This window comes from Rattus norvegicus, chromosome 5 (assembly GCF_036323735.1).
Source record: "Rattus norvegicus strain BN/NHsdMcwi chromosome 5, GRCr8, whole genome shotgun sequence".
NCBI classification, from domain to species: Eukaryota; Metazoa; Chordata; class Mammalia; order Rodentia; family Muridae; genus Rattus; species Rattus norvegicus.
Genome location: NC_086023.1, coordinates 40,302,722 through 40,326,099, shown reverse-complemented (window position 1 = coordinate 40,326,099; position 23,378 = coordinate 40,302,722). Strand labels below are relative to the sequence as shown.

The window sequence follows — 23,378 nt, the reverse complement described above, 5'->3', positions numbered from 1 at the left end:
TGCAAGGATAAGAACGTTAGTTCCATCCCTACGACCCACATAGGGAAAAGATGGGCAAGATGGCATGTGGTTGTAACCTCTCTTCTGGAGGTGTGGAGCCTTGGTTTGCTGGTCAGCAAGCTGAGCATATTTTGTGAGTATCAGTAAGAGGCTCTGTCTCATTAAAAATAAAGGAAATGATGCCTGAAAAAGGACACCTGAGGCTGTTCCCTGGCCTCTAGAGGCCAGCACAAATGAGCGCATGTAGGAACACAGTTGCTCTCACACACAAAAGAGGGCCTTCTCCTCAGGACAACTGTGAATATGTAAAAGTGTAATGCACTGTGCACCAGTTCTGAGTACCTTGATGACCACAAGCTCTCTTGAATGTCATCGCCTTTTTAAAAAAGATTAATTTATTTAATGTACTTGAGGACACTGTAGCTATTTTCAAATACACCAGAAGAGGGCATCAGATCCCATTACAGATGGTTGTGATGTGGTTGCTGAGAATTGAACTCGGGACCTCTGGAAGATCAGTCAGTGTTCTTAACCACTGAGCCATCTCTCCAGCCCAATGAAGGTCATCTTGTGGTCATATCACTCCTCTTCCATGGCTTATTCCAAGCTCAACTTGGAAAACGAGGCCCATGATACTCTGCTCCTAACCCAACCTGTACTGTAGTGACATCCCTCCCTTCTTTACTCTACAACCCGTGTTCTGCTCTGCAGCGCATGCTGTCTACACTGCACGTTACGCCCCACCACCTATATGGGTTCCCACTTGTATCTATCAATTCTGTCTGGCTTTGAGATTCACAACCAGCTTCCTTTCAACGTGGTCTCTCTTATTCTGCCCAGGGATAACAGGAACTTCCAAGTCATACTTTCTCAGCCCAGTTTCACTTCTGTACATGTAACCGCACAGGACCTAAAGCATAAATGTCTGGCAACATCGTATTCCTGAACTATGAACTAGAAATATTTGCAAGTTCCTGGGACTACGGAGGTGACTCGAGCTAAGCACAAAGGAAATAAATACGTCCTGCTTCCTTGTCTCGGGCCCCTCACATAGAATTTTTCCTATACCGACTCTTCCGTCTATGCGCAGGCTGTCTTTTACTGTGGATGTTACATCTACCAGATGGAAAGCCCTTTGACAGCAGGGCTCATTTCTTGTTTTTCCTTGACAAACTCTCTCAATGTGCTTTTATTTTCATGACATGGTTGTATCCTAGAAGCATCCTTGAGTTGTGAGCTGAGGAAGCTGAACCTTTGGTGTCAATGCATAGGTCAGGGAAGAGGAGAGACTGTCAAAGGAGGCAACAGAAGCAAACAAGCTGGTGAAGACAAGTGAAACTGGGAGGTGTTCTTTAAATTGTGTCTCCTGCCAGGAGGTACAGCTCTTGAACTCCCGTACTCTGGAGGCATAGGCAGAAAGACTTTTGTGAGTTTGATGTCCTCAAAGAGGGAGAGAGAGAAGAGAGAGCAGAAGAAGAGGGGAGGGAAGGGGAGGGAAAGAGAGGGGAAGAAAGGGAAAGGGAAGGGAAGGGAGGGAAAGGGAGGAGAAGAATGTCTACTGTTGAGAATGTCCCTGTACCATACGAACCAAGGAATACCCCATGCTAGAGCAGTAAGCTGAGTCTAGTCGAATAATCTTTCCTGATGAAGAAAATCAAGGTATACTTGTTAGACCCCTTGGTGTTGTCAACTGATGGCCGCCATTTCAGTCTTACCTCAGAATCTAAACTGATTGCCCAAATAATAGGAAAATAGTGATAAACTATCCAAGCAAAAATAGCACACACAGTAGGCATCTTAAGACCGATACTTCACTGTATCTTAACTTTCTCTCTCTCTCTCTCTCTCTCTCTCTCTCTCTCTCTCTCTCTCTCTGGGAAATGCTAGAGTGTCAAAAATCAAAGACTTTTAAGACAAGATGGGAAGACACATATAGATAAAACATTTAGGGACTAGAGAGATGGCTCAGTGGTTGAGAGCACTGACTGCTCTTCCAGAGGATCTAAGTTTAATTCCCTCTTCTGGTGTGTCTCAAGACAGCTACAGTGTACTCATATACATAAAATAAATGAATAATTTTTAAAAAAAATTAGAAAATGATAAAATTAGAGCATATAATATCTATATAATGATTTTAAGCCACACACCAACTTGTGTATATGGTATTTAGCCAAAACTCTTTAGTTTCAGAAAATAACAAGTGGAAATTAACCAAGTTAATACAGAACCACACTGAGATGCTGGCACTACAGCTTCTCGAGTTCTGGACCAGATTTTTTTTTTGTCCGCATAATATTATGAATACATTATCATCTCAGAGACAAAGCCCCCAGAACCGACAAAGCCAAGGGAGCTTGCTATGGTCAGGAGAAGCACAGAGCAGAAAAAGGAAATCAGGGCAGAAATCTGAGAGATTTTAAGAGCTGTTCATAAAATAAACTCGGATTGAACTTAGCATCTGTGGAAAATGTAATTGTTTCCAAAAAGAACCAGTTTAGTAACCCTTCCAATACAAAAATCTGCTTTATCACCCTCTACAAAGTATGTCCAACTCCACTGGCTCCATTTCCACCTTTATTTTGGGCACACTAGACTATTCTGTAGTACTTATTTATGAGACCAGATGTATCTCCTCAGAATACCCCATTCTTTCATGGTGTCACAGTAGCCATTCCTGTCCTAATACACTCCTTTGGGAGAACTGGTCACCTTTCCCCACATTTCTGCAGGATGGTATATTGCAAGGTTTCCTCCAAGCAGAAGAAAGAGCACGACTCTCTTCCCTTACTATTTTCCCAGCTTCAATTAGCCACTCTCGTCACATCTCTGCAACTTTGCTGAATTTTCAGACTCTATGGAGCAGAAAGGAATGAATACTTTCAGAGAAAATGATTTTCAAAACTCATTTTTATCGATACATAGTGAAAAACAATTGTATGTTTTACCCCCAGAGGTCCCTGTACTTGACACTAGCAATTTGCAAGCAGACAATTCCAATCAAGTCAAAGTGGATGCCATTTTGTTTCATACTGTCCCTCTGTTGCCTTGAATTTACTGAGAATTCAAGCAAAGCTGAGAATCAAACATGTCAAATGCTGCCCCAAGGACAGCAGAGTCAGGGTAATCTTGGAGTCACTCACCAGGAAATATGTCCTTTCAACAGCTTCTGCTTCTGATTTTCCCAGAAGATAAGGATGTAGGAAAACACAGCCAGCTTTCTGCTCTCCCTTAAATTGGATCAAACCACTCTTTGTTTATAATAATACACATGCCAGCCCTTGCTCATGGTTCCAGCAAACTCCAAACTCAGCACACAGTTCTTAGCTTCTCTCTCAGACGAGGTTATCATGCACTGCTTGGGTAGGTCTCAGAACCAGTCAACTTTGACAATTCTCTAACTAGTTCCACTGACTGGCTCAAAATCTTGGGAAAGATAACGGTAAGGGAGGAGACAGACTAGCAGGCTCTGCTTAACTTAATACCTTGCCACTAGCTAGAGTACCCAGATAGCCTTTTAGTTTTCTGAATGATCTTCAGAACGAATTTCTTTTGACTTGGATGAACTTTGCATTTCATCACCATTCATGACTAACACCAATCTCCCTTTCTCCTCCTCACAATCTCTCCTTTGCAGATATCCTACCTCTTGAAGTTTCTCAAGAAAGAGAGAAGTACATGAACCCCACTATAAGAATATGTCTGAACACCTTCTGGACTCCGTCCACCCAAAGCATTTCTAAGTAGAGTTTGTAAACCTAGGAAACATAGGTGTAGGGTTACACCCATGCAGAAAAACCTGACTTATGGGAATTCTAGATAATGAAAGCATTCCTGGGGAGGGGCAAGAGCCACCTACACGAAGACATCTGTGATCCTAACTCACTACTAATCAGAGGACTTATTTCTCTGTTCCCATATTGCTTCAACATTGTTGCTTCTGGATCTGACCATCCATCTGCCTGCAATAGTGAGATTGGAGAGCTATAAAAAGTCAAATAAGGGGGCAGGAAAGATGGCTTCCTGGGTAAAAATAATTACTGCTAAGTCTGGCCATTGGAGTTTGATCCCTGCAACCTACATAGTGAAAGGAGAGAATGAGAGAAACAGACTCCTACAAGTTGTCCTCTGACCTCCACATGCACTTGCCCCCCCACACACACACACACAAAAGAAAAATTAGGTCATATGAGTCAGGTGTCCCTCCCCAGTTTTGAATTCTCAAATGCACTCCTGAAGGTAAAGAATATGCAACTGAACTTACCGAGACAGGTTCCCTCACTTCTGCCTGGGCTGCCCTGTTTGGAGCCATCAAGGGAATCTGCTTTTCTCTCTCTCTGTTCAGACTGTCTCCTTACACAGACTATCTCACAGCCTCTGAATTTAGCTTAGTGAGAAAACCCATTACACAGAACCCAATGACATGTTAAACTTTTGTTTCCAAACCTTTTACAAAGAGTATGACTTTCTATCAAGAAAACAGGACCAAAACAGAGCCTGACAGATGGCCTTGTGCCTGATCATCAGGGCTAGAAGAGGTCACCCTCACAAGCAGACACCATACTCCTGGACATTTCTTCAATGACACACTCCAAGTGTCTCCCTAGCTGGAATCCAAAATCTTCGATCACTTCCAATGTCTGGGTAAGCAAGAAACCTGGTAAACATCTTTAACCATCAGCACTATTGGATCTGCCTAGAGAATAAACCATACTCAAATCAAATCTATGAGAACAGGTTCCTGAGAAAGACGTCCAATTGCTTTGTGTTTGTGTGTGCACATATGCAAGTGTGGGGGGATTCACATGTTCATGTATGTGTACATGTGTGCACGTGTGTGTGAGAATCAAAGGCCAATCTCAGATCTTACTCTTTAGGAGCCATCTCTACTTTGTGTTTCTTGACACAGGGAACCGGGACTCACTGATTAGGATAGCTTGGCTGACAAGTGAGCTACAGGGACCCCCTCCCCCCGCCCCCATCTCTGTTTCTCCAGTGCTGGAATGCAAGCATGCACCTCTGCACCCCGCTTTCCACATGGATTCTGGGTGTTCGAACTTAAGTCCTCATGTTTGCATGGGAAACACTTAAGCAGTTTTAAGGTCCCTGTCTTGTCTTTAAACACAAGAGTCGTATGCCTTATTAGCACCATGCTAAAATTCTGTGTGAGGCTTCATGGCATGTGCAGGACTAAACCTCCAACTCCCACTTTGTGGGAAACTTCGTTATTGCCTTTCCAGTGCTCTTCTCATTTGTGTCTGAACCCTTAAGAATGTCCACACAGCTCTTTCCCCCGTGAACACTCCCTTCTCAAAGATCACTGAATCCATAGACAGAACCCTCTGTGTGCAATGCTGTGTCATCCTGCAATTAGTCCCCAGGTTCTTCACAGCCAAGATAAGAATTCTCCTGCTGGTTTAAGAACAGTGGTGAAGACAGAGAGCCCCTCAGAGACTGAACAACAAGATGCTACCTCTAAAAGATGTAAAGTCTTTTATCTAAACAATTTGAAAATGGCCAAGAAATGGTGGCTGCTATCAACTAAGTGAGCAAACATTCCTAGGATCGATGGCAAACCGACCTTACTCTCCATGGCTCAGCAGCTAAATAAAGGAACCTGCTATAATCAGTGCGGCTAAGGCTATAGTGGAGAGTTACTGCGAGCTGTCAACAAATCACCTCCCAAATGTAACAGCTTTCGACGAAAAACTTCTGGTTGTTATTGCTTTCTGAGACAAGAGTCTCTCTGTATCACCAGCTGACCTGAAACTTTAAATGTAGACCAGGCTGGCCTAAAACCTATAAAGATCTGCCTGCTTCTGCCTCCTGAATACTGTGATTAAAGATGTGTGCTACCATACCCAGCTCTATTTTTAATTTTTAATTGCACATGTGTGTGTGTGTGTGTGTGTGTGTGTGTGTAGAGAGAGAGAGAGACAGAGACAGAGACAGACAGAGAGACAGAGGGAGAGACAGAGACAGAGAGAGACAGAGAGACAGAGACAGAGAGACAGAGAGAGAGACAGAGAGAACTTGTGCCATGGGGTATTTGCACATATGAACTGACCAGTTGCAGGAGTTGGTTCTCTCCTTCTGCCATGGTAACCTTAGTGAGTGAGTTCAGGATGTCATGCTTGGTGGAAAGTGTCCTTACTCAAAGAACTAGACTCTATGGGCCCAGAACCCAGGAAGTCTTATCTGGGTACCACAGGCTCAGGGTCTCTCACAGCACCACTATCAAAGGGGTAACAGCAATGAGTCTGCCTAATCATAAACAGTATCTGAAAGCCAAAATAAACCTTTTCTCTTTGTAAGTTAATTATCTCTGTTATTTATTATAGTATCAGAAAGCTGACTAAAATGCCAGGGTTTCAGTTATATAGAGAGATAACTTAGGAAAGATCTGCTAAGAAACTGCTCACATAGCTGCTGATATGTGATTTCTCTGCTAGTGAAATGAGTTAATTCAAGATACACACATACACACTCACACATATACACATGTATATTTGTGTATGTTTGTATAAATCTAACAGATTTATTGGGGAAACTGCTCTTGGATGGGTGAGTTCACTGGCTCCAAGGAAGGAGGCCAGAGGCCGGGAAGTCTCCATGGGAAGGGAGAGAGAGGGGAGGGGGAAGAGAAAGAAAGATCAGAGAAAGAAGCAGAGAGTGAGTGAAGGAGAAAATGAAGAAGGAGAGGAGAGGAGACCAAAATGTCTGGATTATATAGGGAAGAGACTCTGGGAAGGGTAGCCTACCCCTGGGTGGAAAGTTCAAGGTTGGGGGAAGGGTATGCCAAGTAGAGATTGAGGGATGCTGGGAGAGTCTAGGGTTCAGATATGCTGTGATATGTAAAATATGCACCTCAGCCCCTTGTCCCTGGGTCTAAAACCAAGCAGTTGATACTATCTCAGCTGTTCACTGACTCAGATGGCTCTCTGTTGGTCCATGGACCTTTCTAGTTAAAGTGATGTATATAAAGTTACTTATTGTGTTATTATTCTATTTTTCTGTGTCTTAAATGTTTCATAATAAGAACAAACCACCTGGCTAAGGGGGTATGTATCAACTACATCTGACCTTAAACTATGTTTGGCAGCTATTCTCTAACATTAAAGCAGACTGTGGTGCTTTGAATAGGAATCTCACACCCCCATAGGCTCATAGATTTGAATACTTGGTCACTAGGGAGTGGCACTATTAAGAGGTGTGCCTTATTGGAATAGGTGTAGCCTTGCTGAAGGGAGTGTGTAACTGAGTTGCAACTTTGAGGAAGGTGGGCTTTGAGGTTTCAAATGCTCACCCCCCCTCCCTCTCTCTCCCCTCCCCTCTCCCTCTCCTCCTCCTTCCCCCTTTCCCCTATCCCTATCCCTCTCTCTATCTCTTCCTGCTGCCTGCTGACCCGGATGTAGAATTCTTGGCCCCTTTTCCAGCACCATGTCTGTCTGCATGCATGCTGCCATGCTTCCTGCCATGATGATAGTGGACTAAGCCTCTGACACTGTAAACTAACCCAGTTAAATGCTTTCCTATATAAGAGTTGCCATGGTAATGGTGTTTCTTCACAGAAATAGAACATTGACTAAGATACAGACAGTGCTTTCACATTTATTTTTTTAAAACAGACAGTGTGACTTAACATAGCACTGTAATCCCAGCAGTTAGGAGCCTGAAGGAAGACTTCAGGTTCAAGGCACCACCAACTAGACAGAAAAAGTCCATCTCAAAACAAGCAGACACAGACAATGCTAACTAGTCCTCATGTAACAAGCAAATTAACTCAACTATCAGGGGGCTTGTTTGGCAACCATATGCTCTAACAGTCCCATCAGAATGGTTCTCTGATGACTTTGTCTAAAGAATACATTCCAGAAAGACAGAAACCAATGTAGACAATGAGATCTGCCTCAGCCCTAAACTCCACCTCCCAGCGCCTGCCCCTGGCCAGTGGCCGGCACTACAGGAACTCAGAAAATAGAATTGTTCTTACATTAGTGGAAACTAGGTTACAATATTTTGTCCTTAAATCTTGTACACTAAATTAGTTCCTTTCAATGTTTAGCGTCACATGACTATAGGCTCTAGAACTTAGGAGCAAGGACATAGATAGGTACTCAAGCTAACCATTGGATTATCATACCATCAGGGCTCACTCTCCTCACAGTTACTTGGCCTTCTATTTACTAGGTCTTCTAGTAGGTGCCAGATCACAGGAAAGCTGGTCAGTTTTCAACATGATCATGTCCTCGGGCAAGGCTGGGAGAAGAGGAACATAGAAGAGTTGGATAGCCCCTTACTGCCAGCAGGCATGGAAGATGCTTCCACAATGGGTACCAAAATAAAACTGCTCAGAGGGGAAACGACCAATCTAAGTAGTTTCATGAGGTGGGAAGGAGGGAAAAGACAAAGAAAATGTCTAAGTAGAAACAAATATCAAACAAGGCAGGGGAGATAAGCCCACACAGTGAACTTCAGCAAGCAAGGATTATACAGTGTGGCAGACACACATGGGAACAAGTGGGAAGGAGGATATCATGAGGGTAGGGTTAGGGTTATAAAGAAAGGACCTTACGTTTTTGTAAAGAAGAGTGAAGGCCTTCGAGTCTGGCTTATATTTTAGAATCTAAAATTTAGATGAACAGCTCTAGAAAGAAGAGATGAAACTAGAGGTTGAGACAGCAGCCATGAAACTCAAGCAAATCCAGGCAAGCCACCCAGCACTTCTATCTCAGCGGGAGCTTCAACCTCAGTGGGTGCTTCTACCACAGAGGTGGGGCAGAAAGCAGTTAGGAGATTACAGAATTCAGTGAGCATTCCAACAGTGAAGTCTGTCAGTGTTCTCAGTAAGCAACCACTTACTAGGCATCTCATCGTATAGCCAGGGGCTTGGGTCCAGGTTCCATTGCCCATCTACAGGCTAGACGTAATTATATCGCTGGTAAAAATAATCAGAGTAATGCCCGCTCTCTGATGTTTTTGGTGAGGATTAGTAGAACAATTACTACTCCAGTTAATTCTCACCAAAACTACATAAAACACTGTCATTAGATCACTACTCATATATCTAACTTATATTCTTGTGCATGTTTTAGCTTACATAGTACATTCATAACAGACACACTATTTTGAACTGGGTTCCCTATGAAGGTATGCGATACATACTTCACTTCTTGCCTTTGTGAGTGCTTCATGAATGGCAGCTCTTGTTGGTGTCATTTTGATTCTCCATGAGGCAAAGCTCTAGGGGCTTTAGATACAGAGGTGAATAGACCAGACAAATTCTCATCGAGCTACTGAGTTGAGCAAGGACCTATAAAAAATGCTCACAAATGTATTAGGATGTAACAGGTTATCACCTATCAAAAATTTATTCTTCCTCAAATTTTATCCAAATCAGTCAATCCAAAAGAACACAGATGAGGAATGCCATCTTGGAGGAGCACACTATGGCGATCTGAATGATGCCCATAAGCTCAATTGGTGAAACTGTTTGGGAAGGACTAGGAATCATGGCCTTGTTGGAGGAGATGTTGGGGAGGGGCTAGGCTTTGAGTCTTCGAAAACCTAGTGCAGCTCCCAGTGTACCTCTCTGCTTACTACTTCTCTTTTAATACATGAGCTCCCTGCCATTACTCCACCATGCCTTTGTTTCACCATTACGGATTGTAGACCTCATACAAATTTATGCCCAAGTAAATGTTAGCAAGAGGAAAAGGCAGAGGAAAAGAGGAGGAAGGGGAGAAGCATGCAAAATAAACCACAAACTGAGGTTCCAACTGTGCTGTCCTCTTCCGCACACAAATGGGACCTGATCTCACGATCAAGGAGATCAGAATCATTAACCCTCGGGCTCTCTAGACCCCATCCTACCTCTGGAATTCTGGAATGAGGAGGATGAGCAAAAGGAGGAGTTTGTACTTTCTAAGTGTATCATCTAGTGCCCTCTCCATCGGAGAGCAGCACATACTTTAGCGTTACTGACCAATATGTAAAAACCTTTCTGAGTAAATCACTTGCCCTTCGATCTTTAAGCGTATGGACCTTTGAAGAGTTAAGCTCTCACCAGAGTTCAATTAACAAAGAGAAAAGTAAGACTTACAAGTCTAACCAATGCTTTCCTTACATGTGACTTTCCTTACATGTGACTTTAATGACCCACCAGTGCAAACAGAGACCTAAGTGTACTAAAGCAAAAGACACAAAATGGCCCACGGAATGTACAGTTCTTAGCCCCTCTGAACCATGCATGCTGTAGTGAGGATCCAGATGTAATTATCCTTATCAACGTGATTATCCATTCACAGGTAAAAGGAGAAATACTAAAGTAGATGTTTTGGAACCTCAAAGCAATGCTTCATGAAGCAGATTGTAAATGGTCTGCAAACCAGGAGACCCACATAGAACGGTGGCCTGCAGCTGGATTGCTCTTTAGCATTGCCTGGGAAAATGTGTTTAGCTAGGGTGTTTTACGTTTAGAATATCTGCAAGGTACTACTTACTAAAATACTGCCTAAAATTTACCCACACCAAAAAACCAGACTTCCCTCAGGGGCCAGTGGGAAGACTCAACTGGTTAAAGTAATTATCACCGTATCTGATGACCTGCATTCCAGCTCAGAAATCTACACAGTAGAAGGACAGAAACAAGCATCTCGAGCTAAGCCATCCTCTGACGTGTGCACACACCAAATAAAACTAAATAAATACAATTTAAAAATGTTCTAAATGGACAGAGTATCAAAATGCCCTCTAAATTCAGATGTCTCTACCCATGCAGCTCTCAGACCTCATCAGAGAACTTTCTTTATACGCAGTGGACGGTGGTTATCGCACAAATTCACAATTGGTCAAAGTCCTAAGAATAAGCATGGAGTTCTCAGCCGCAAATGAGGAATTTGTACCTTTGTACCACACACCTTCCTCAGGGCTCAGAGACCGCCATGGAAGACGGGGTGGAGAGACTTGGAAGAGCCAGGCAGAAAGAGGTCAGGAAGGGCTGGATCAAAACAAGCATCTCAAAGGACTGCTGCAGTCATGAACTCAGAGCAAGAGCAAGCTGGTCAACACCCTGGCAAGAGCATGGCTCATGGTCAACACTCATGAGCCTCCGTCAGTAACTGGGGAGCTGTGGACAGTCTGTCTTCTGCGGGGAAGGAAAATCAGTTCTCTTCAAGGCTGTGGCTCCTGGTAGGTCAACCATGCTCCAGTCATGACCCCACCCCAAGAAGTATACAGACAGCACAATTCGCAATCAATACGGTATTAAACTTTAAAGGGCAAAGAATTGTTACAAACATTTATTAATTTTTAAATCCAGAGTCATGCTTAATGGATTAAATATGATGTGAGCAGACCCAATCAAGGTCGCATCCTCAACAGCACCGAGATAAGCCTGATTTGTTCTCATTTGATCCCCTCCCTAATAAAAGAGTCCAGTATTCTTTCTCATAGTGTCATGAAGGCTCAGAATCGTCCCGGGCCCCTGCATCTGTTCCCTTCCTAAGTATGTGAGTCCTAACCTATGTCAGATTTCAGACCTGTTTAGACCATCCACAAATAAGCAAATAAACAAATTACACAGACTGATCAAAGGGGGATGTGGAGTTTACATAGATGATCAAAAGCAAGGCTTTCAGCTTTAAAAATAAAAATGTATCTCTTCACAGATACTGCTGGGAATGCTGAGTTATCCAGCTGGCGTGGGGCTGTGTAGCTGGCTCCCTACCAGACTACGCACATCTCCCGGGTGATCTGAAAGAGCAATCAGGCTACAGGTCACTTTTCCAAAAGTGTCCCCATAGTGTGGTCAGCACTCAGCAAGCACTGCTTTGAGGTTCTGAAACATTCCTTTTAATATCTATTCTTTTCTTCTTTTCTAGGTGGCTCTTCCCTTTTTGGCTTGATTGACAGGCACGGTTATTTCTGCATCTTTATTCTTCCCAGCTGGCCCGAGTTCCCAGCATGCAATGCGTCTGCTAAAATGTGTGTAGACACAAACTATGGCCTTCATCCTTTCTCACTGCCCAGCTATGAGGCTTTCTCCATCATGTTCACTGGGAACGGTGTGTTCCAGGCAGTGCCCAGGCAAGGCCTAACGGCCCAATGTGAAAGTGGCCCAGGCATCCCTTTCCGTGATGAGACACTGCTTGTTTGACATGCAGAATAGGGGGCTTACATGGTTCAGCAGTTTAGAGCACTTGCTGCTCTTGCCAAGCACTGGGGTTTAGTTCCCACCACCCTCATCACACAGTTCCAGAGAACCTGACACCCTCTTCTGACCTCCGCAGGCACAGGCATACATGCTCATGCAAGGATATACACAATACACATACAGTAAGAATATAAATATTTTAAAAATTGAATAGCCAAACTAGTATAAAATGTACTATGTCAAAAATATATACATAGATCAAAGTGTTACATTCAGTGGGGGTAGCGGTACGTGCTATAATCCTAGCTACTGAGAAAACAATTTCTCCAAAGATGTGAACAGGTCATTGATAAAAATACTGAGTGTGACCAGCCCTAGGAGCTGGGTGGTGTCATTCTATCCTAACTGACAAGAAGACACAGTTATTCAGCCTGGCATGAGTCTGCCTCAATCTAACAGAGAAGTTTTCTATTGTTTTCCCTGGAGGAGAATGTTCTCTTGCCCACCAGATGGCATCCAGCCATAGGAAGAAATTCAGAACTGCTCTTCCCAGTGGCCAAGCAATGCAGATAATGTTAGTTTTGCTGTAACCAGTTCAGAATTAATAAGAGGTAGCTTTGTAGAGCCAGCCATCCCCTTAATAACTCGCTTGAGTATTTTGTTTGTCTAGTGAAACCATTGCCCTTTGTAAAGAGGAACAGTTTCCTATCTCCATCTTCCAACATCTTCCTATTTCTAAATGATGACAAGAGATTCTGAGATCACATAGGAAATCTCCACACATTATGACACTGTTTGGGCCTTGCAGACAGAGTCTAAGCCTCTGAAGATCTTGCTTGCTGTTCTGTGTTTCCCACAGACTTAGCCCAGCACCAAATTAACAACTGTACCTAACTGATAGAAAGTCAGTGTGCAAAACCACGAACTGTGGTCTGGAGAGACGGCTCAGAGGTTAAGAGCACTGACTGCTCTTCTAGACGTCCTGAGTTCAAGTCTCAGCAACCACATGGTGGCTCACAGCCATCTGCAATGGGATCTGATGCCCTCTTCTGGTGTGTCTGAAGACAGCTACAGTATTACTCATGCACATTAAATAAGTAAATAAATGAATAACATCACTAACTGCAACGCCAGTCTGTTTGTTAGTCAAAGAGCTTTCTGGCCACTTCCTCACCTCTTTTGGAGTTCAGGTCAATTCAACTATCTGGAAGCCAGCTGACTGGCTTTGTCCCTGCAGCCACTAAAAAGTGGCTCCTTTTACCTCCTAAAGCTATCTCACACACTTCAACCTACTGCTTTCCCACCTCCTCATACGGATGTACCCACCTCAGCTCAACACTGACGAAAAGGTCATTTATGCAGCACTCACCACAGCATCTACCAACCTGTCTGTCTGTAACGTGAAATCAGAATTACATTGATTTGTTCCCAACAATTGCACAACCGCTTTAGTATAACTTGATAAACACATTTGCCTTAAATCCACTAACAATAAGCTCCCTTTGCCACATAATTCATCTCCACTCGTGTCTGTCTCAAACAGTATATCCACACCTAAAATCCATGACTCCCCTTCCTCCAACACTTCTGTCCACAAATGGCTATCTTTTCTACTTCTCTCTCTAAACTCAAGCCTAATCCATCCCTGGCTGCCCAACTATATATAACACCTTGGTTATAGTCCCAACACCATCTTATCTTTCCTGGACAGTAACAATCCTCTTCACACACACACACACACACACACACACTCACACACACACATGCCCATACACATGCACACACATACACACATATGCACCACTCTCCATCATCACACTAAACATAAAACAGGATATGCAACATTTCTATTTTGTTCTCTCTCTCTCTCTCTCTCTCTCTCTCTGTGTGTGTGTGTGTGTGTGTGTGTGTGTGTGTGTGTGTGTGTGTGTGTGTTTCAATGTGTATGGGTACATATGTCACCACACATGTGTAGAAAGGCCAGAGAATCTTTTAAGAGTTGGTTTTCTCTTCCCACCATGTAGATCCTGGGATCAAACACAACTCATCAACAGGCTTGGGAACAGAGCCCTTATCTGCTGAGCCATCCCATCAGTTCCCAACCTCTCATGGTCTCCTTTGCTTTCAGACAAGGGGCACAGAAATTATTTACATGACATATAAAACCTGAACGTTCTCAGCCCCTGACTACCTCTGCCTACTAACACCCTCTGCTCTTGTAAAATGTCCAACCACATTGGCCACCTTTTCCGTCTTTGAAAACTCCCAGCTGCATCTGATTTCTAGATCTTTCCACATAATGATCCTTTCTTATCCCAAGCTATTCAGTTTGCTGCCATAGCCCTGCCCTCCTCCCACACACACATGCTTGCCTAACCCTGGCTTATGCTTCAGCATTCACTTTAAATGTCATCCACCAAAGAAGTCTTCTGGAGTGACGATTGCTCCCCTGAAAACTACCTCTTTGCATCCTGTTGTTCATGAAGGAAACCCACAGATGTGTGATTTTATAAATGTTCACCAAAAATGTTGCCTTCTTATGGCAGCCCTGGTAACTCGGAGCTGTGCTAAACTTGCCCGTCACCAGCTCTCAAGCCCTTCACAAGGATCTCAGCATGCTACCCAATGCATGTCTCATTGATCAATGGGATTCTGAGTTCTCGTGTTTACAAATACATTATCCTGCTATGTTCCTAGTGGAAACGGGTCTGAAAGGGGCATTAGAGCCTGTTACTCTTTCTGTCCCCATCCTTTCAATGTAACCATAAACATTTAAGATGTTCATAGCACATGCCAGTAATCCCAACAATCAGAACTTAGAGAGAAGAGAATCAGGAGTTCAAAGCCAGACTTTGGTACATGGTGAGTTTGAGAACAGACCAGGCCACATGAGACCCTTACTAGAAAAATCAAGGAGATTCATAAATTTAATATTTTTGCTCAGAACTAATTCTTAGATCCACAGACCCTAAGGTTATTGTTGGCTGTCTGCTAATTGTATGCAAACAGACACTATTAACTCCCACTATGCAGTTTTGGTCCCCATACTGAAACTGGATTTCATTATTTTCCTGATATGGGATTCCATCTCACAAACGAACTTTATCATCTACTGTCATGTGAGATAACAGCAGTGTCATCACACGGGGCCTATAGATGTCCAATTAAAGGCAAAGAAGCACTCTAAGGAACTAGTCTATTCTGCTTCATTATAACCAGAGACACACACCATAGTAAGATGGATGGTCCCCAAGTCCAGCTACCACAGCCAGCAGCGTGTAACTCCACTATGAGCCTGAGAAGCCGGAAGGAATTCTAGAGAAGAAACTGAGGCTCATTTCGACCCAACCATTAGCCCCTGACACACACACACACACACACACACACACACACACACACCCCTACAGGAAGTGCCCACCTCCACACTTTAAAGTAACACTTAGCTTTGGTCCACATTATGAAATCTCCTTTTCAAAACTTCAAAATGCAGTCGTGTTTTGTGACGGGAAGGTCTGAGAACCACGAGGGCTAGAGATTTTCTATTTCTCAATTGCAAATGCTTTTCCATGCTGTTCTTTGAGAATATTTTAATCATCTATATATAACTTAACCGTGAACTAAGGGACCAGTCAAATGTCTTTTCTGTTTGAAAAACAGAATGATTCCTTTTATCCAACAACGCCACGCAAACATTCTATAAAACTGCACCACGCTGTAATTACATATGCTTAGGAGGGTCTGGGAAGCTGCCTCTGACAGGACACAGACTTTGCATCATTTACCCTTCATTAAATACTCAGGATCACAAAGGCTTATTAAAATAGCCAATAAATGCGGTTCTTATAAACGTGCCAACCTGATATCAATAAGGACTGAAGACCAAAGAAACCCTGAGCTATTTCCGGACTCAAAAGAAATACTTCACACTAGAAAATGCACAATAAATGTTTTATTAAGCAGACAATGCTTTCTGGAAATCAGCTTTTCTCACTCCCATTTATAAGTCAAATTTCTCAGTTGGCTCTTATCTGAGCAGGCTCTTAAAGGCATGCCTACCAATGATGGCACAACCCCAGTTTACAAACCTATCTATGTTTGTTTTATTTTGTTTTGTTTTCAGTCCTTGGCGGTGGAGCCCAGGGTCCTACATTGGACAGTGCTTGGACAGAGCTCCATTCTCAGACAACCCAAAATTGTTCAGTAGCCCACTTCTAGGAGCAAGCAAATAAAAGTCTTTAAACATCACTTTAGAGACCACCCCCTTAATTTGATAGTCTAAGCTCTGTCTACTTCAGGAAATGTTCTGAAGATGCCAACCTGAAATAATAAAGAGTCACACCGAGTACAATTCGAGGGGGATTTGGGGTCATAGTTGGGTAGTAGGGAGCCATGTCAAAGGCCCTAGTGCCTCAGTCCCTTGGGAATGGCAAACCCTTCCCTCCTCGTACGGATGTTGATAGGATATGCAGAAATGTCTACTGTGGCTTTGTCCTCTCAGTCCATATTGAAGTTTGAAGCTTTCCCACAGAGACTGCCCTCACCGTGATTACCTAAACCTGTGTCCTTGACTCAGCTGTATGCCATAAGCCTGCCTCCTTATTCAATCCTGTGTAAAAAGCACGCTGAGCTTCAGGTGCTGCGGCTTCTCCATCAGACAGCCCAGACCACCGGGTCCCAGGTTTCCTGTATGAGTGAGTGTCTGACCTTTCCTTATTCCCTCACATCCAGATCTGAGTCCTGGAACCCAAGCCATGCAAGCACTCAGCAGGTAGAAAAGAACGTCTTACGCCTAATGTTCTGGATATGATCCTGTCTCACCTCTGCCTAACGGCGTGACTCAATCTGAGTGTGCTTCCGTTTCCCCCATTATCAGATGTATAGTGTTGTTTGACTTCCTTCTGGATCCCATGGTCTCTACGGACTTTAACTGCATACCTAATGGTCACAGCTGGGGATCTCCTTGCTAATACTAGATACAGCTCAACAAATTTTATTCTCATGCTGTCTTATTTTCTGTTTTTTTTTTTTTAATGTATCAGTAGACCCAGAATTAACAGAACAGAACTATAAGATAAACAGTAGGCAAAGTGGAGTTTGTCTGATAAGTTTTTCTGGCATCAACTATAATACAGCATACAGTCACATGGTACAGAATACTTGATGATAGAAAAAAGAAAAGAAAAATAATGTGTGTATGTATATACATGATTCAAAATTATTTATAAAAGTATTCAAAGGCTAGGCATCAAATAGTTAGCATTAAATAGTACTTTGGTTAGCCATAAGTTGTAAAATTATTGTTGACTTGCTCTCTTTCTCTGTGTTTTTCTGAACCTTCCCAAACTTCTATAATTGACAAATTTAAAAGTCAGGGGAGAAAAGGGTTTTGTTTCAAACACAGTTTTCCTAGGAAATAACATTCCTAATGAAGTTAGGTTATGTTAAGTGCAAATTCTGTGATTAAGTGAAATAAAGCTTACTTCAATGCAAGCATTGTAACTCCTCACCACAATCCGTTGCTACTAGGTGGCAGTAAGCAGTAGCTATGACAGCAGCCAACAGAGAGGAGTCATCTATGTCCTGGGCTACACAGAACAGGTCCTAGCACCCAATTTAAAACTTGCAAATATTAAATGGGACATCCTATTCAGACCACAGTCAACCACTGATGTTTGAAACCATCACAAATGAGCCATAAGTGAGAGCAAAGTCCCAGGCTTACAAGGCTTCCAGCCTACCTATCAGTGACTCACAGTGATGCACTGGGAACAAAGCATCCATCTAGTCACTGAGTGCTCAGAGAAAAAGTCAGTGGTCATTACTGCCATCACCCTGCTCTCTAAACTTCTCCAAACAAAACACTTCTAGTGGAGTGATATTCACCAGTGCTCTGGTTAAGAAATCAATGCTGGTTAATTGTTCAAAAGGCTTTTACTGGCATAATCTTGGCCATAATAATTACTCTGGGACTCAACTCCTCATTTGTGGAGGCTTCCAACAGCATAAACTGGAGAGGAGTAGGAATAAGTCAGAAACAGACAGAGCCACTGTTAAGGAAAAAGGATTCCATTAAGGGTTGGTTGTCTGAGATGATGATTCCCAGAGCAAGGCACCAGATGGTGTTCAAGGGAGGACACCAGGTCTAGTGAGATTCTGGAATGTGGAACAATCAAGTGGTCAGTGTAGATCACTCTGCAAGAAGGGTTATGTCCATAGAGCCTCCATTTCCAGGTAGGTTCCAACAAAACAAATCCCACAGCCCAGTTCCTCATGGAGGTGAGGAATCTAGCTTTCCTTACAATGGGAATGGAGACAGATTTGAACATCATTGCCACAAAGGGAGGACTGTTGAACAAAACCAAGTTCTGAAAATAAAACCAGAAGTCTCACTGAGTCCATTAAACAGTCCCATACTAGAGGACATGGGTTCACATCTATACTGCTGCTTTGGAAAGTCTCTCTGTGAATCGTCACAGCCAAGAATCAAGCTCGCCCAGTATGGAATTATAGCAGCCCAGGTTATCTGCAGTCAGTGGGTGATAAAACACATTAGGAAGAAGAAAACTAAGGATATACACCAGAATGAACAGCATGACAAGGGTCAGCACATGCGCATGCAGAACAGGTCAGAAGCTGGGTTGTCACCAAGTCCCTGGAACTTTACATGAGGATGTGCTTACAAGCAGCCTGGCCTGTGAATAAATAGAGGAGGTTCCTCGCTCAAAATCACCTATCCTTACAGCACAGCCAGAATCCCCTGCAGCCAAGTTCCAATGCTTAAGAGTCCTCCCTATGTTCTCACAGGGGTCCTGAGTTGCTATACTAAAAACTAACGCCAGAGATTACTCTGGGAGATTAGGGGCCTTGGTTAAATGGTGGAAGCAAAAACTCTAAGCAAGTTAAATCCACAAACCAGCAGCACTAGTCATGCAACAGTAAGCACAGAAAATATAGAAGGTGTGGTACGTTACCCAAAAGCCCTGCTAAAGACCGCATGTCCTTCTCCATCAGCATGTAAATCTCTTCCTCCGAGAAGCGGCCAATGCCGTGGCCGTGCATCTCCCGCTTCACAATTCCTTTTGTTATGTGGCACACGACCCACCTGAGCAGGTTACTGAAGGGACCACCACCACTAAGTGACAGCATCTTCCGGGTCTCATTGAGATTGTCCACCCACTGGCAATAAGCTAATGTCCTGGAATTGTGTGGAAACAAGTTACTGTTGTGCGTCGGAGATGTGTAGCTCTGTGGTCACTTTCAAATGCACTGTACAGAACTTAGTACTTTCTGGAGGGACCAAAGAAGTGCAATGTTTAACCGGAGTGGCAGGGATTGTCACAACAGCTCTAGCCAACGTGTGGACTTACAAGCTTTCAGAGAAACAATGCTGTCCTGTATCCCTGTTCAACCAAATCTTCCCAGCCACCTGCCCTCAGACTCCTCTGTTCATTCTCGTGCTATCTCATGAAAGCCTTTCAGGAGGCTGGCGCGAGCCGTAGGGTGCATGCCAATGCCTGCAGCCAATGGGAAGAGAGCAGCATTCCCTTCTGGAGCTTCACCCATAAAGAAGGGGAGGGGTTAGGGGGATGTTTGCCCGGAAACCGGGAAAGGGAATAACACTCGAAATGTATATAAGAAATACTCAAGTTAATAAAAAAATTAAAAAAAAAAAAGGATGGCTCCACAGGCACGTGTGTGCTTTGTGCTAAGTCATGTGTTTGTTTTCTAGGCTGCATGTATTTTACATTTCATAATGGAAAAGGTGGACTTATTTTTTAAGACATCCTTTTGCCCTTTGGACAGAGGTTAAGGCGCAGGTACACCTGCCTGTGTGTCTACAAGCCATAAATGATATGCGGAGAATATGCAAATTATTTGCTTTCCAGAAAATCAACTCTCTTGCTCAGGCTGTTTCCAAGGATTTTAAGAATTCGCCCAAGGAACTGCAGAGTCACTCTCCCACTGGGTGGCGCTTGTGGCCATCTCACCATCCAGAGTTCCCACACAACACATGCAGATGGTAAGTATCCTGTTGGAGGCAACGCCTATACTTTTCCTTACTGGTTTGAGAAACCTGCACCATCTCAAAAGTGGTTTTATAGCTAACCATGTTATTAGATACACAGTTAAGGGTTTTCCTCTGAGAAGAATGTGAAAATATACACATGAAATATTTTAACTTCTCTTTATAATAAAAAAATGTATTGATCATTATCCCCTGGTGTGGGCTGATATGTAGTAATGACCTCTTAAAAATCCAAAGGTAAAAGATATTATTATTATTATTAAAAACACACAGGGTGATAGTAAATTGTAGCTACGGAGAAATGTTATTTTACACATTAGGAAGAAAACAAATGCTGGGGTGCATGGTGGTGTAAGATTTGCCAACATGTGCCAGGCCCTGTTCTCTAGCTACACACACACACACACACACACACACACACACACACACACAAGCCCTGACATTTTAAGCATTTTATATAGTTATACTCTATTGAGATCCTCTCCAAGAGAGAGAGAGAGAGAGAGAGAGAGAGAGAGAGAGAGAGAGTTTCTAATATAGTTTCTAATCATTTTTGGATTTTTACTAAAAAGCCCTAATTTAAAAGCACTCTCCACACTACAGCCATATTTAACTCTTCTGTGTCATCTTTTAAAAAGAAATTCTACAAATCTTGTAAAGAGTTCTCTGTATGTGTCTCTTTCATAAGTCTCTCAAAACTGCAAAGTGAAGAAATGAGTTTCTCTGAGAATAGCAAAAGTACCTCGCGACAATATCTGACATGGGCAGGGCATGTGATGGGTCTTTTGATGTAAACTACCTCACATCCATTGCACTGAATCCTATGTAAGTGCCAGTGCTACCCTTCGAGAGCTTTTTTATATCTGCAATAATCTACTAGTGGTTTTCATATTCCATTAAATAACGAGCACCGTGATTCTCATTGCACATTATTTAAACTCACAACAAAGGAGGCTACATATCCTTTGATCATCAAGAAAGCCTTAGGGGGAAACATTAATCTAAACTGAGCATAAACAAGTAATAATCGCATACCAGAGGTACCTAAAGCATAAAAAGGAGGCACTTGTGACTTTAAGCTGGCAAGTTCACATGAGAAGAAGTGTGGTGTCACCCAGTTAGATCCTGTGCATAACTGCGGGATGCGCAAGAAAGAGCTCAGGAGGCACCTGCCTGACAACACTGTCTGCCTGGACCTGCAAGAACTCCAGGAGTGTAGCTGGGCTCTAGGATGTACGTGAGGAATCTTAAAGACCTGGGATGGGTGGGCCCCACGGAACCAATCCCTGGAGGTTTGAAGCCAGGCTGAATCATTCTAATTCCCAAAGTAAAGACTAAGTGCTGGAAGGTTTCAGACCTACGGTAAGAAGGCTGGCAGGAAGACAGAGTGAGTGAAACAGACAAGAAAGGAGGTACTGTATACCATGGCAGACGGTACATGGAGAGAGTCTAGGCAGAGGAGTGCAGTAACTGATGGACATTCCAGGAAAGTGGCTGCTTTCTCTCAGGCTAAGCATTTGAGTGGATTTCACTAATAAGTGCTGGACCACACAGGGTGGAATGGGTTCAAGGAATGAAAGGGAGGTGGGCCAGATGCACTTGAAGGTTCCAAAGACAGAAGATGTTCAGAAAGCAGAAAACTCAAGAGGCGAGTTTAAACTTTACATGGAGATCAAACTGGTAGGCAGGGACACGTTAGTGGGCTTTAAGGCTGCAAGGGGAAATGAGATTATCTAAGGAATTTTCTAGAATGGGGACAATTAGAAAATTCATAATTCAAAGGCACATTAGAAGGTAAGAAAGTGCTGGTAGGTGCTATGGAAAGGAGGAGAGACGCCTCATTGCCTAAGAGAGAAGGAAGGCGTTACGAAGAATAGAGGGCTACAGAGAGGAAAAGCTTCCTGCCTCAGGATGACATCTGTTACGGTCCCAGAGCAGGAAATATGTATATGGAGATGTGCAGAAGGTAGAGTGGCAGGTTGTAGGAGAGGCGGCCACCTGTGCCACACAGCTCAGCAGTGATGGCAGAAAGTGAACGATGTAAGGTTCTCAACCTGCAGTAGCAGCGTGAACACGGGCACAAGAAACGAACTGCACTCATTCCGAACTCTGCAGCTATAAGTAGCCTTGCAAACTGGTCTTTCTCTCTTCCCCATTGTGCGCTGTGTGTGTGTGTGTGTGTGTGTGTGTGTGTGTGTGTGTGTGTATGCATGTGCTTGTCTGTGTCTATGTATGTGTCCATGCACACGTTCATTATGTATATAAGTGCATGTGTGCACGAGAGTATGATGGTTCCTCAGGTTCTACACACAACTTTCTTTCAGGCCTGGTCACTACTGACCTAGAACTTGCCAAGTGCGGCTAGGCTGGCTGGCCAGTGAGCCCCCCTGAGCCATGCCTGCCCCAGCCTTCCCAGCACTGGGATTACAAGTGTGCTCTGCCACACTTGCACTTGGCTTTATTTTTTTTTCCGGAGTTGGGTAGTACACTCCATGTGCTCATATGCCCTGCCATGGACCCTAGGAGCAGAATTCAGGCCCTCTGGAAGAACAGCAAGCACTCTTAACTGCTAAGCCATCTCGTTAACACCAACACTCAGCACATGTGCAAATCAAACTCAGGTCCCATACCTGCAAGGCCTCGAAAGCGCTTTAGTGACTAAATGTCTCCCAAGCCCCTGATCTGCATCTGATTTCTTTACTTCTCTACTGTGCCCAAATATTACAAACCAGCGTCAAATAAGGACCACGGGGCTCTTTGGGGATCGAATCCAGCAAAGTGTCAAAAGATAACAAATGTGGGAATTACAAACTCTTACCTCAGCTATGGCAGGCAGGGGACATGATATTTTGCATGTTTCCATGTCATTACAGTCAAGGATACACCTCTCAAACAGGATTCCAGAAACAGTGAGAGGTTCCACCCCATCACTCCGCCCAAACAACTCTCATGTAGGCCAAAGGTCAGCAACTTGCTCCATGCAACTTAGTCTCATGAACGCTGCAGCATTCAACACTATTAGCCTCTCTTGGAACTTGCCTTTTGCTTACAATGGCTGTTTTCCCTCCCACCTTTCCCATGTTCTGAAAGAATTTTATCTGTTTTTCTTCTAGTTTCCTACCTTCTAAATCTATGGTCATAAGGTGACCTCGTTCATACCCAGGAGTTCAAAGTAACTCCCAAATCTATACCTAACCCAGA

General features: G+C 43.5%; 1 protein-coding gene across 1 annotated transcript in view; it reads right to left on the bottom strand.

Annotated features, from left to right (window-relative positions):
* Positions 1–23,378, bottom strand: part of Faxc (failed axon connections homolog, metaxin like GST domain containing) — a 59,337-nt gene that overhangs the window by 10,404 nt on the left and 25,555 nt on the right. Inside the window, exon 4 of the mRNA NM_001271065.1 lies at positions 19,123–19,346. Within this exon, the coding sequence (NP_001257994.1) occupies positions 19,123–19,346 (224 nt within the window). The remainder of the gene's footprint in view (positions 1–19,122; positions 19,347–23,378) is intronic.